The sequence below is a fragment of the Morus notabilis genome, unplaced genomic scaffold, assembly GCF_000414095.1.
Source record: "Morus notabilis unplaced genomic scaffold, ASM41409v2 Scaffold1499, whole genome shotgun sequence".
In the NCBI taxonomy this organism is placed as follows: Eukaryota; Viridiplantae; Streptophyta; class Magnoliopsida; order Rosales; family Moraceae; genus Morus; species Morus notabilis.
In genome coordinates, this window is record NW_010360653.1 from 225,035 (window position 1) to 238,428 (window position 13,394).

Here is a 13,394-nt window from a genome sequence, read left to right on the forward strand (position 1 = left end):
TTGAAATAAAATTGGACTACAGGATAAAGGATGATTTTCTCTTCCTTCCCTATCTAGTATTGGCGCCACACACAGGGATAGGAATCCCTAGCATGGCCGGCCACAAGAGATAAGGGATAGAGGAGAATTTTGGTTCGAAATTCAAATTGGAGATAGAGATTGGATTCATTCTAGAAGTTTGACTTCTACTCTATAAATAAGAGAATAGTAGAAAATTGTGGACACAATTTTTGGTGACATTTTTTGAGACAATTTTCGGAATTAATTTTTGCCCTAATTTTAGAGGTGGCCGAAATTTCTCTATAGAAAGAAGGAAACAATTTTTCAGCCATAATGGGTTAAGGTTGGCCGAAATTCTCAAGAGAGAAAGGAAGAAAAAAAAAAATTTCTCCAAAAATTCCACATCGTGCATGCGATGGTGTTTGTGGAAATTCGAGTGTTTATTGTAACCCGTTTTGTCTCATGTGTGCCCACACACACGTCTTCGTGGATTATATGAATTGACGTGGAAGACATTGGTTTTCTAAACACAAAGATTGGAGCAAGGACTGTTCGTGGTCAAAGAACTCAAGTTATCATCCGAGTCGGCTTCCAGGTATTTTTTTCTGATTGAGTTCTTAATAAATGAATTAATGAGATTAATTTATTCGTGCATAAATTAATATAATCTATAGAGTATCTCAAAGGTTTTGTGAAAATTTTTGTTATACACGATCCGCCCTTCCCCGCACCACCACACTTCCGCATCCGGATTCGATCCGGAGACCAACACTTATGACCATCGAATTCTTTATACCCACAATCTGATTCCAAATTCTAATGGAAACCCACAAGTCAGTCAACAATGCAAACCCATCGATGGAATGGTTACAATAAGAGGAAGGATGAGGCAAAATCAGAGTCAATCGCGAAGATGACGAACATAACACTGTTAGGGGATGAGTTCGCTACTTAGCCTTTCGTCGCGTCCTTGTCAACACTTGCTAGTGTCATGCTCATCGGTGGCGGATTAAAAACATAATGTGCGTTTGGAATTCGTTCCAAAATGATTTTATTTTCTGTATGAAAATGAAAACGTTTTCATTTCCATTTTAGAATCATTTCTGAAAATGTGTTTGGTAGTTTTATTCTGAAATTGTTTTCAGTTTTTAAAAAAACTGAAACTGCGTTTGGTGGCTTAATTTTTAAAAACATGTAATTGTATTTTAAATAATAATATATTCAATAAGTAATAATTGAATCTAAAAAAAAAAACACTAATAATTAATATGATAAATTAAATTACATTACGAATAAATAATAAATAATTTAAAATAAGATAACTTAGTGAATGATTAGTACAAAAAAAGTTTACTTAGTGAATAATATTATCTTATATTACTGGCGTATATACGAATCTCACATTTGATCAGCTAGATGATTCCTAAAACTAACCATGTGATTACGTTATCGCCGACTACCATTTCTGCTTCTTGTGTGTTCATACCTTGTTGTTGTCCTTGTTGGCATTCTTGTTCTCCCTCAATATATTCTAAGGGCAAATCGACATCATATTGTCTAAATAGAGGATCATCTCGCGTGTGCATCTTAATTAAATTGTGGATTACACAACAAGCAATTAGTATAAGCGATTGTCTTGGCATCCAATAATTGGTCATAAACTTAAGAATTTTAAACCTTATTTTCAAGACCCCAAAGCACCTCTCTATGCAATTACGCAGTGAAGAGTAATAATAATTGAATAACTCTTGTGGTCCCGTTGGTTGGCCACCGTTTCTAAACTATTGAATATAGTACCTCTAACCACGAAATGGTGCCAAAAAGCCTTGCGTGTTGCTGTAACCGGAATCCACAACGTAATATTTTGGGTTGGGTGGCACCAAGAATCGGTTCTCTGGATCTCTCATAGTCTCAGTTAATACTCTGGAATCAGCAGCTGATCCTTTCCATCCGGTATTGACGTAAGTGAATAACATATCGAAACTACACGCTGCCATTACATTCTGAGTACACGAATGTCTTCTTCCTCTATAAACTGTCTGTTGATGTGCAAATGGGACAACCATTATGTGCGTACCGTCTATTACACCAATACAATCCTATTAAAATACATAATGAGTGAGTTTGGATTACTTTAAAATAACACTTCCATTCATCATTAAAATAAATCACAAAACACAAATATGAAAATTGTGTTATGGATGTCATGATCCAAAAAAACACAATTGAAGGTCACACACACACACACACACACACGAATAAATACACACACACATACGAATACATACACACACATACGCTCACAGGGGCTGCCAGCGCCCCACTGGTGCACTCCCAAGGGCTGCTGCAGCATGCTGGGCGCCCACAACATGTAGCATGGTGCGCCCAGCCACCCCAAAATGGCCCAAATGGCCTCTAAACCCCTCTAAAATTTTTCCAAGCAGCATGGCAGCTGGCCAATTGGCTGCCATGCTGCTTGAAAAGTGTTTTTGCATGTCAATGGTCCCAAATTCATGACAACTTTGCTAAAACAATTCTTCAATTAAACAAATCAAACCTAAAATCGATCACTCTCTAAGTTTAGTCAAGTAATTCATGATCTTACTTGGCAATTCTGCACAATCTAGAAAATTGAAAACGCAATCAAATTGAAAACTAAAACCTAAGCACTATCAACAAACAACAAACAACACAATCTCCACAAACCCAAATATGAACACAACTGGCCTAAATCCCATAAATCATCAGAAAATCATAAATAATACCAACCTAAACACTTAAATCACTAGATTAATGTGCATACCTTAGTTGATTTTAGATAGTAGGGGCAGAAATGAAACCGTCAAGTATAAGGAAAGAGGGAGGAGATTCTTGCGCGATTCCACCGACAGCCCAAGGCTTAGAACGGAGAACAGGGGGGGTTGAGGGAGATCGGAGAAGAGGGGGGTCGAGGGGGTGGAGGGAGATCGGAGAATAGGGGGGTGGAGAGGGTGGAGGGAGATGGGGGGTGGAGTCGGGGAAAGACTGATAAGGAAAATGAAACAAGAATGAGATGGGGAAAATGAAAATGAAAACGACGCAGAATCGTTTTCAGTTTTGCTCACTTTTTGGAAACAAGTAAAAAACGTTTTCAATTTCTGTTTTTCAAGAAATGCAATGCTAAATGGGGCTGCCAGAGCATTTTCATTTTTTTGTTCTTGGAAAATGAGAAAAAGTTTTTAAAAACGCAACCAAACAGACACATATAGGGTCCGTTTAGTTCGTTGATTCGAGTTTTTAATTCGAGTTGAGATGTGATTTTATGTGAGAGCTTTTTACTGTAGCAAAAAAGTTAGATGTGATTGTTTGTGAGAGCTTTTTACTATAGCAAAACTCGAATTCTAAACTCGAATCAGCGAAATGAACGGGGCCATAGTGTTTTTTTATTTTATTTTTAAGATCAGGTGTAATCTTTTTCTTTTGTGAATAATTGGGTGTGATCTAATTTCGAATTGTTTTGGTACATCTTTTTGATCTGGACCATTAAAGAGAATAAAGGGTTGGTAACATTCACCATACCGGTAGGGACAAAGTACTTCCCCTACCATATATTTTCCCTAAAAGTATTTATTATAATTGTCCCCTAATAATTTGATCAAATCCTTAATTTAAATTCTTGGTCTGAAACCTGAACGCAATTAAACCGTAGTAAGTTACTTGGGCCAAGAAGATCCGTCGTTGTCGAACGCGGGGCGATCCACAGAATCAGGCAAATTAAAAGCCCATTATTCAAAAAGCCCCGGCCCAGTGGCCCCCATCGCGTTGTAGATGAGTCATCACTACTCACATCTCACCACCACACCCAGTTCACCGGCCAGAAAAACAAAGAGAGAATCTATCGCAGGAAATAACTTATAACCCGAAGAAGAAATCAAACGCAGAGAAAGAACGAAAGAGAAACAGAGACGAAGGCTAAAAAAAAAAAAAAAAAAAAGAAAAAAAGGAAAAAAAAAAAAAAAAAAGGCTTTTTAGAGAGAGAAAACTAGAGAGAGAAAGGGATGGGCGTGGATTACTACAAGATTCTTCAGGTAGATAGGAACGCCAAGGACGATGACTTGAAGAAAGCCTACAGAAAGCTCGCCATGAAATGGCATCCAGATAAAAACCCTTCCAATAAGAAAGATGCCGAGTCCAAATTCAAGAAAATCTCCGAAGCATACGATGTGAGATTTTTTTTTTTTTTTTTTGAAAAATTTGAACTCAGATTCATCGCGAAGAATTTGCTTGTGAAGAGGTATGAATGATTGCGCTTAATTGTTTTAATTTTTTTTCTTTTTTTTCTGAAATTTTTGAAAAATTTAAGGTTTTGAGTGATCCGCAAAAGCGAGCGGTTTACGATCAGTACGGAGAGGAGGGATTGAAGGGGCAGGTGCCGCCTCCGGGCGCCGGCGGGTTTCCCGGCGGCGCGGACGGCGGTCCGACGATGTTCCGGTTCAATACGAGGAGTCCGGACGACATATTCTCCGAGCTTTTCGGGTTTTCGGGATTTGGAGGTATGGGGGATATGGGAGGCTCTAGGGCTGGGGCTTCGGGGTTTCCGAGGAGCATGTTCGGCGAGGACATCTTCGCGTCGTTTAGGGGCGGAGGCGGCGAGGCTTCGACGAATGCGCTGAGGAAAGCTCCGGCTATTGAGAGGACGTTGCCTTGCACTTTGGAGGATTTGTATAAGGGCACCACCAAGAAGATGAAGATATCTAGGGATGTCACCGATTCCAGCGGGTAATAATCAAAGCTTAGGATCACCATTATTCATGTTTAATTGATTTTGAGAATCTCTTCATTATGTGTTATGCCTTCTCATTTGGTACAATTTGTGTCTGGAATATGGTTATTCTTGATCGACGCTTTTACATTTCTTCTAGCTCTGGTTAGGCCAATATGACGTTAACTATTAGCTAGTGCTTTTGATCTGATTAGGCGGTTGTAGCTTGAGTTTCTCACTGACTTATTAATGATTTTATGGGTTGCTTTTCAATGTCTATTGGTTCATGCATTGTGCTAAAAGATTCCAGATTTATGTGAATAGCAATACATACTGGATTTTGCTAAATATAAATGAATCGCTTTATTTTAGGTACCTCGTTTTCCTATCTTATCCTTTACTCAGTGCGTGTGCAAACCATAACCTTCTTTTTTCTATTGCTTTTTTCCCTTCCTATCCACCTTTGCTTTTGTAGTTAAGCATCTCAATATTGTTGTAGCTACAGCTTCATTCCTTGTAGTTGTGCTTTGCTTCCTGTCCAATGTGTTGTGCCATAAATTGGTTCAAACATTTCTACTCCTTGTTAACAATGAACTCAAAAACTTGTAAGATGCAACTCTTTTGTTGACCATCTGCTTAAATACAACAACAACAACAACAACAACAACAACAAATACAAACCTTAATCCCAAATTAATTGGGGTCGGCTATATGGATTTCTCGTTTCCGGTCTGTTCCATTAAACACGAGACTCTCCGGAAGCCCTAGATCTTGAAAGTCGTGCCTAACTATGTCGGCCCAAGTAATTCTTAGTCTACCCCGCGCTCTCCTAGTACTAGGTATTTGGATGTTCTCCCAAGCACGAACAGGTGCATCTAACGATCTACGTTGTACATGCCCGTACCACTTCAGACGGTTTTCCCACACCTTATCTTCTATTGGTGCTACACCTACTTTACTACGAATAACTTCCGTATGCGATCCATCCTCGTATGGCTACTCATCCATCTTAACATACGCATCTCCGCCACACTCATCTTGTATATTTGTTGTCTCTTGATAGCCCAACATTCACTACCATATAACATAGCTGGGCGAATTGCTGTCATATAGAATTTTCCTTTCAACTTAATAGGTATCTTATCTAAGGTATAGTCTTTTATGCTATTTCTTGTTTGTGATACGTATTATGTTGTTATATGTGCATTGTTTTTCCAGTATTTCCTTGGTGGCGATTAGTACAGCCTTTTGGTATGCTAACTGTTTCCATATTTTGAAGTATAATTATGTGTCTACTATCCGGTCCTTGTTTTGTCGCATGTCTTTCACTCACTTTAACATATGTTCAGTGACTTCAGTCAGATAACATTTATTATTTTGAAAGATGGTTAGTATATTTTGAGGTTACGGCATAGCAATTATTATCGTATATTTTTAGGTTACAGCATCTCTGCTTTCTTCAATTTCAGGCTGCGAAGATGCATCTTATTGATTTTGTGTTGTTGACACCGAAATTGGGAAAGGGAAGGGTTTTGGAATGGAGAGGAAAGAAATGAGATCATTGATTACCTCTCTTGTTTAGTATCTATTAGGAAAGTGGAATCGAAAACCATCCAAATTCTTTTTTTAGTGTTTACTGACAATAGAAATAATAATCTCAATAACGCAAGTACTAAAAAGTCTTCATTGATATAATTATTGGTTACAATTTAGAAAGGCTACAAAAATAAGATTTTGGTTTATTCTACTTCAGAGGCAAACAAAATTAGGGGTGATTTAGGTTTGGCTTTCCCTTTCCTCGCTCCCTACATGTAGGCTCCACCAAAGTGGAATTAGGTGGGAAACGGACACATCCGTTTCCTTTCCTCTTAATGATTAGTAAACATGCCCTTAGCATTTTTTTGGTTGACCTATTGGAATAGTAACGCGAATGGTAATGAGATTTGAAGATGAATGACATGGAAAAAGAAATCAATAACTTAGTATGGTTGAACTTTGAAGGCCTGTAAATGTTATAGAATGGGACAAAACTATTCTGGTTTTGAAAAATTATTCTTACTCTTAAAGAGAATGTGTAATTAATTTGATAGATAATTTATAACAACAAAATAATATAAAAATGAAACAAAAAATAAAAAAAAAAGTCTTCCTAACTCGATTAACGACCTCCTTTCCACTTTCCGGTTCATTCATTCAACGTGTTTTCCGTCAATTAACAAATGACGAAGCAACCCCTGACAACAAAATTTAAACTCAGTGGCAAACCCAATAATTAACCAAGTGAATAGCTTTAGATTTCCTTGTTGCATTAGTTATTTGCAGTGTGGAAATCTAAGCTCGAATGCCTATGAAAGGAAAATCTCCAATAACTAAACCTAGAATTCTTATCACTTGCCTATTGAATGTAGAGTGTATATGAGATTGGAGCCTAACCAAATCTCATTGCTTGCCAAAGCTTCTGGTGAAATTGGAAAACCAACTATGATGGAGATGAAGATGACTAATGTTTGTCACGTGCGCTTTGTCATTGGTGGACATACTCAGAACAGAGAGATTAGAGAGATGGAGAGGAGGGAGAAGGGGGAAATTGTAGGGGAAGATAGGACAAAACTTAAGATATTTACTGGTGTGCCATATTGGTGGAATTCACCTACAAAACTAACTGGAATAGGCTAGTAGAGAGAAAGATTAGAGAGGGGGAGATATGAAAGAGAAGACCGAGGACCTATAGATGAGAGATAAAGGAGAAAGAAGCCAAAATTTGTAAAAGAGCAATTTGTGAAAAATGCTTAAAACATAGAAATGCGATAGTCAGTCCCCCATTATAAATGGTACTGATCATTCCACACCAAACCAAACAAAAGAACTGAAGCTTTTCCATTCTTTTCCATTTCATTTCCCTCAAACAAATACAAGCTTAGGTTGCGTTTGGTGGGGCTAATGGGGGAAATGGACTTTGGAATGGAATAGCCATTTCCCATCCCATTGTTTGGTTGGTTTTTAAGAAAGGAATCGTCATTCGATTGGAATACCCTAGCAGCCTTCACTCTCCCTCCACAGCAACATCACGGTGACGTCAAAGGCATCCTGACAACAAGAAGCTCTGACAACCCTCCCCCTGACAACAGTGAGTGTTGTCAAATTAACGGTTTGAGACACAAAATTTACACATAAAAGGCAAAGCCGTCATTTTTCAAATCAAGTCACGTGCGAATCTCATGTCCCGTACTGTTAATTTGATAATGTCCATCAGCTATTGGACTTTCATGCCACTGAAGTTTTGGATGCAATTTGCTAAAGCTGAAAGTTTGGGGTGTGTAATGCAAAAAAATAAAAAATAAAAAAATAATAATAATAATAAATTGAGGGTGCAATTATGCTATTTACACTACATTTTTGGCTTTAGTGTCTGCTATAGTAGTAAACATTTTTCTTTCTGATCAGGCTTGCCCATAGAGACTACATATACTGTGATTCATGTTTACATGAATGGATCTCATGTCAAAACTCTTATGCCACAATTTGTTTTGTTCTGCTTGTATAATTTTCAAACGTTGTTTCTATGTGATTATCCTGATTGCCTGTTTTCTATTATTTGATTATCCTGATTGCCTGTTTTTCTAGAGGATATACTCCTTAAAATCTCATCCTACATTATTTTTCACATTCATGGCTAGACCAGATATTTGTTACCACTTTTCTATATTTTTGGTTGTAAATTGAACGAATTCTAGGAAAATGAACCTTTGCTACTTAATAATTATTTTGCCCGATATAATCCTAACAAACAACACTTGTCCATGAAACTGAGGGTGCTTTTACTTGGCGTGTTGTGTGTGTGTGACTGAAAGTTGATTCCAAAGTTTGTTATTGAGTTGTATTGTTAAAGTATAATAATTATTGGGATCTATGTTGTAGCTTTTTCTTTTTTTCTTTTTTCAATAAAAAAAGAGAAAATTGCTAAACTTACTCTTAGAGTGCATAGGTCCGGATTTTTACCCCTTACTCTTGATTAATACCCTTTTGACCAATATAGTTATTTGACTAAAAAGGATATTAACCAAGAGTAAATGGTAAAAAGTATTTGTCTCCTTGCCCCATAAAAAAAAGAAGATAATCTATGTTCTGCTCGAGTCATGTATGTCCACTACCACCACTACCACCACTACAGTAACTGCTTAATTACTAGGAAGAAAATCAGATGGGTGATATCCGGGTGCTTGGACATCTGAGTTGAGAACATTGAACCTTATACAAGGAGTGCCTGCTTTTGATAAACTTTGAGTTTGATTTTCTTGGCTTGTCATAAATTTTAGTAATTTATATTTTATATTGATAATGTACTCATGTCCTCTGAAAATTGTTATTCTCTGCATTATTCCAGCTCCTCCTATTTTCTGCTGCATGATGAGCACTTATAGTACTAGGCAATGTCTTAGTTTATCCTAAAGGTTGCCATCTAGTGAAATTTTTGGAGTCGGCAAGTGGTAAGGCCCATTTTAGTGCTGCTCTAGCATTATGTAGCTGGTATTCTGTTATGTTCTGATTGCAACCTGTGCACCCTTTGTGGTTATTCATTCCTGATCAATGCATTACCTGCAGAGGTGTGCAAAGTACTTGAGATATACGCACACCAAATTCTACCTAGTTTCATGATGTTTATTATGATTTTTGCAGAAGACCCAACACGGTGGAGGAAATTTTAACAATTGAAATAAGGCCAGGTTGGAAGAAAGGAACAAAAATAACTTTTCCTGAGAAGGGAAACGAACAACGAGGTGTCATACCTGCAGATCTTGTCTTCATCATTGATGAAAAACCTCATGGTGTCTTTAAGAGGGATGGCAATGATCTCGTTTTAACCCAGAAAATATCTCTTGTGGAAGCTCTTACGGGTTACACAGTGCAGTTGACAACCCTTGATGGACGAAACCTGACCATCCCGATCAATTCTATTATCAGTCCCACCTATGAAGAGGTGGTTAAAGGAGAGGGTATGCCTATTCCCAAAGAACCCACCAAAAAGGGAAATTTGAGAATCAAGTTCAACATCAAATTCCCTTCTAGGCTTACTTCAGAGCAAAAAACTGGTATCAAGCGGTTATTAACATCTTCATAAACACTGGTGGTAGCTCTCACTGCCGTCTGTTGAATTTGTGCTCAGATTGCATTTGTTTTGTTTCTTAGTATTTATTCTGGAAAGTTAAATTATGCTTTGTGAAGTCTGATGATTTGAAGAAACAACTGTGTAGGAGTTGTGTATTGATTTCCCATGCTCTCTTTCTCATATTTCCTTTTTCATTTATACATTTGGACATTTCATTAGTGTTAGAAGTTATAGAGCTCTTGAGGGTAGGAGAAGCGCTGACATGACACGAATGCGATTTTGTTGCAAAGGGCCATTGAAGATCCTCTCATCCTCACTCGCACACATTATACCTCGACTCTCGACAGCTTCTTTGAACCAGGTACCATGAAGAACAAGAAGCAGTTGATTGTCTTGTGATAGGATACGGTGGCATGATATTGCTAATTGGTTTCTCCTCTGGTTGGTATTACTAATTGGTTTCTCATTTGGTTATGTGACGCGAAAAATGTATGTAGGCTTTAATTACGTGCCAAAAAGAGGCATCAGCTGTTTTCTGTTCGTCACTTTTAAAGCTTCGAAGACCTGAATTGTAGTAACCAACTTGAATGCGTGAAAAGGTAGACTTTTGATGAGATGTTTGTTTTTGATATTGCTCTTGAAAAGGGAAGGGTGATCTAGACGGCTTGAGTGTGATCTTCGGTTTAACCGACTGTCTCTTTTATAAGGGGTTGAAGAAATTGGTAAACCAACATGCTTAAAGAAGACGTAATTTATTTGTTATCAGATGGGAAAGTTACAACTAACTCTGGAAGAACGGCTTAATTTGGGTACTGAGCTGGTTATTCATTTTATTTTTGGTGGCTATTTAGTCTTCACTCCATTTGCTTCATTAGTTGCTGAAGTTGTAATAAGAAAGGATCATTTCATTTTTAAATAGGTTTTTACTTTTTGTTCTGAGATCTCTCTAGTGTTGTGTTCGTTGCAAAAATTGCTTTTAAGACTTTAAAATGCTTTGGAATCGGGTTTTTAAAAATTTTTATCTTTTGTGAAACTAGTGATGAAATTTCACAAAAGATTTCGCAAGTCATAATATGAACTTTTTTATGAAACATACTTGATAATCAATAATTTAAGAGTTACTAAGTTATAATATTTTAGGATTTCTCTTCCTTTTAAGGAAGGCACTAATAATAGTAGGAGAAATAGAATTTCCACAATGACTGCAGATGTTTTGGTGTAAAATTAATACTTTGAGGGGTAAATTGACTTAAAATAAATAGACTTTCCACAATGACTGCAGATGTTTTGGTGTAAAATTAATACTTTGAGGGGTAAATTGACTTAAAATAAATGATTTTGATGTATTTTATGAAAATAGTACTACGTCATCATTTGATTAATATTGTAGACATATATTGATCGAAGAGGTGTTTTGAATGATTTTATAAAATTTAGATGGTGAAACAAATTCTTTTCGAAGTTCTAGAGACATGTTGAATTATGGTATATAGTTTAAAAACTTTTATGAAAGTAATCATATTTTTTTACGTATAAACCTTATTTTACCAAAAAGGATCCTTATAAATTTTTTTTTTCTAATTAATTCATTTAATAATTTTTCTTAAATGTGTCCTATTCGCAACCCTTTCAACTCTTGTATTCTTATGAATATTTGGTACTTTTTTCTAAAAAAAAAATTCAAATATATAATTGTTTAAACATTTTTTCCTTTACGAGCCTTTCGACTCTTATTTTCTTATATGTACTTCCTAATTTTATTTTCTATTAAATTTGCTAGCTAAAGTCTTTTTTTTTAATTTTTTGTTTTGATAAACATTTGTCTATATATACATAGTTTTAATTAAAACACGCATTTTGATCTATTTATTTTGTTTGCTTTTAAATACCGTGTTTTTAAAATTTATTAATTTTTTTTCCTTATTTTCCCATATTAAATACATTTTCTAAAATGTGCCTCTATCAAGTATTTTTTTTGTTCTTATACCACTTTGAAATAATATGCCTAGAAATCTGATCTTTGTAAATGCTTTTCTTTTTCTAACTGTTCTTAATTTAATTTTCGTAAAATGTGTTCCTACTAAAACACATTTTTCTTGCACTCATATGTACCCTTAATATATTGGCTAATTTTTCTCACTAAAATCTTTTTTTTTTTTTTTTCTAAATATGTTCCACTTAATTTTTTTTGTTAACTAAATTCTTACAAAAATAATAAATAAGGAAAAGAAACTAAATGTCTTAAAAAAATTACATTATCGTACTAAAGAAATTCAAAAAAGAAATACGTGCAGTTGAATTATATAACAACATGACAATATTGGTTTCTCACTCTTGATCTATCACAAGTTTCCATTGATTAAGAGGTATTATTTAAAGAGTCATGTGCACTCGAAACTCGGTGTGCCTTCTATCAAGAATAATGCATGTATTTTTCTCTTTAAGCGTCATTCAAATTCACTGATGAGATATACCTTGTATTACATGTATGTGGTTTCGATCATTGTTGGGGGTTGACACTTAATATACCTTGAGGTTTTTAGAACAATTACTTTCAAAGTTGTCGTGGTTTAGCAAATTGACCTTTAAACTTTAAATTTTGACAATCAACCTCCTAAACTTGTAAAATTATTGTAATGTGACCCATTTTATTAAATTTGTTCAAATTGTTATTAGTTTAAAGGGATTAAAAGTTGATGAATCCAAAGATTTGCGTTATATTTAAATTGAGATGTTAAAAAATTTCGTCGAATGTGCTTTTTCGACACTAATTTAACACAGTCATAATTAAAATGGGGCATATTGCAATAATTCTATAAGTTGAGGAGGTAATTTACTAAAATTAAAAATTCTGAAAATAAGTTGCTAAAATTATATAAGTTCATGGGGTAAATCTATAACATACCCTATACAAATACAAGGTCATTATAGTCAATTGCACTATTTATATACTTTGGTTTTTTTTTTGGTTGGTTTTATTTCAATACTTTGTTGTCGAATGAAAAACTCTCTACAAAAAAACCCATCAATAATATTAGATTCCATGGATCTCATAAATGGCTAGTTACTTCCTCGGCCACCAGAAAGTGCAACTGTGCGAGAGTCGGACTTTTTAAAAAAAAAATCTTTTTTAATTTTTAATTTTATTTTTTTGTCTGATATTTGGATGAATCTGACTTTCAGTTGAATTCGTTGGATGTCCACAAACTGCCATCTTCTACTTAGCTGCCTGCATTACGATTTCACTAACCACTTGGACAGCGCAAAACAATATAAAAAAAAAAAAAAAAAAACATTAAAAAAAGAAGTTGGGGCCATTCTAGAATAACCGAGAATTAAGAGGCAGCCGAGTGAAACTAAAAATTGTATGTCGTAATTCTACAACTGACACCTCTTTCCTTGCTATCTCCACTCCTCAGTTTCAATTAAAAAAAAATGAAAATTGACGAGGCAAACAAATTTCATCCGTACGATCGCCGTACGAGCAACGGAACAGAGGAGTGGCAATAGCAAATTTGAAATTACCCAAATCTCTTTTCTCTCTCC

At 35.6% G+C, this 13,394-nt stretch overlaps 1 protein-coding gene across 1 annotated transcript; it reads left to right on the top strand.

Annotated features, from left to right (window-relative positions):
- Positions 1-3,989: 3,989 nt before the first annotated feature.
- On the top strand, positions 3,990-10,719 carry LOC21391625 (dnaJ homolog subfamily B member 1). Its single transcript, XM_010096942.2, has 3 exons — positions 3,990-4,202; positions 4,343-4,758; positions 9,419-10,719. The coding sequence occupies exons 1-3, from the start codon at positions 4,038-4,040 to the stop codon at positions 9,858-9,860; spliced, it is 1,023 nt and encodes a 340-aa protein (XP_010095244.1). The 5' UTR covers positions 3,990-4,037; the 3' UTR covers positions 9,861-10,719.
- Positions 10,720-13,394: the final 2,675 nt, after the last annotated feature.

Coding starts and splice junctions, on each gene's coding strand:
- LOC21391625 (XM_010096942.2), top strand. CDS start 4,038: ATGGGCGTGGATTACTACAAGATTCTTCAGGTAGATAGGAACGCCAAG. Junction 4,203..4,342: donor AAATCTCCGAAGCATACGAT/GTGAGATTTTTT, acceptor GAAAAATTTAAG/GTTTTGAGTGATCCGCAAAA. Junction 4,759..9,418: donor GATGTCACCGATTCCAGCGG/GTAATAATCAAA, acceptor TGATTTTTGCAG/AAGACCCAACACGGTGGAGG.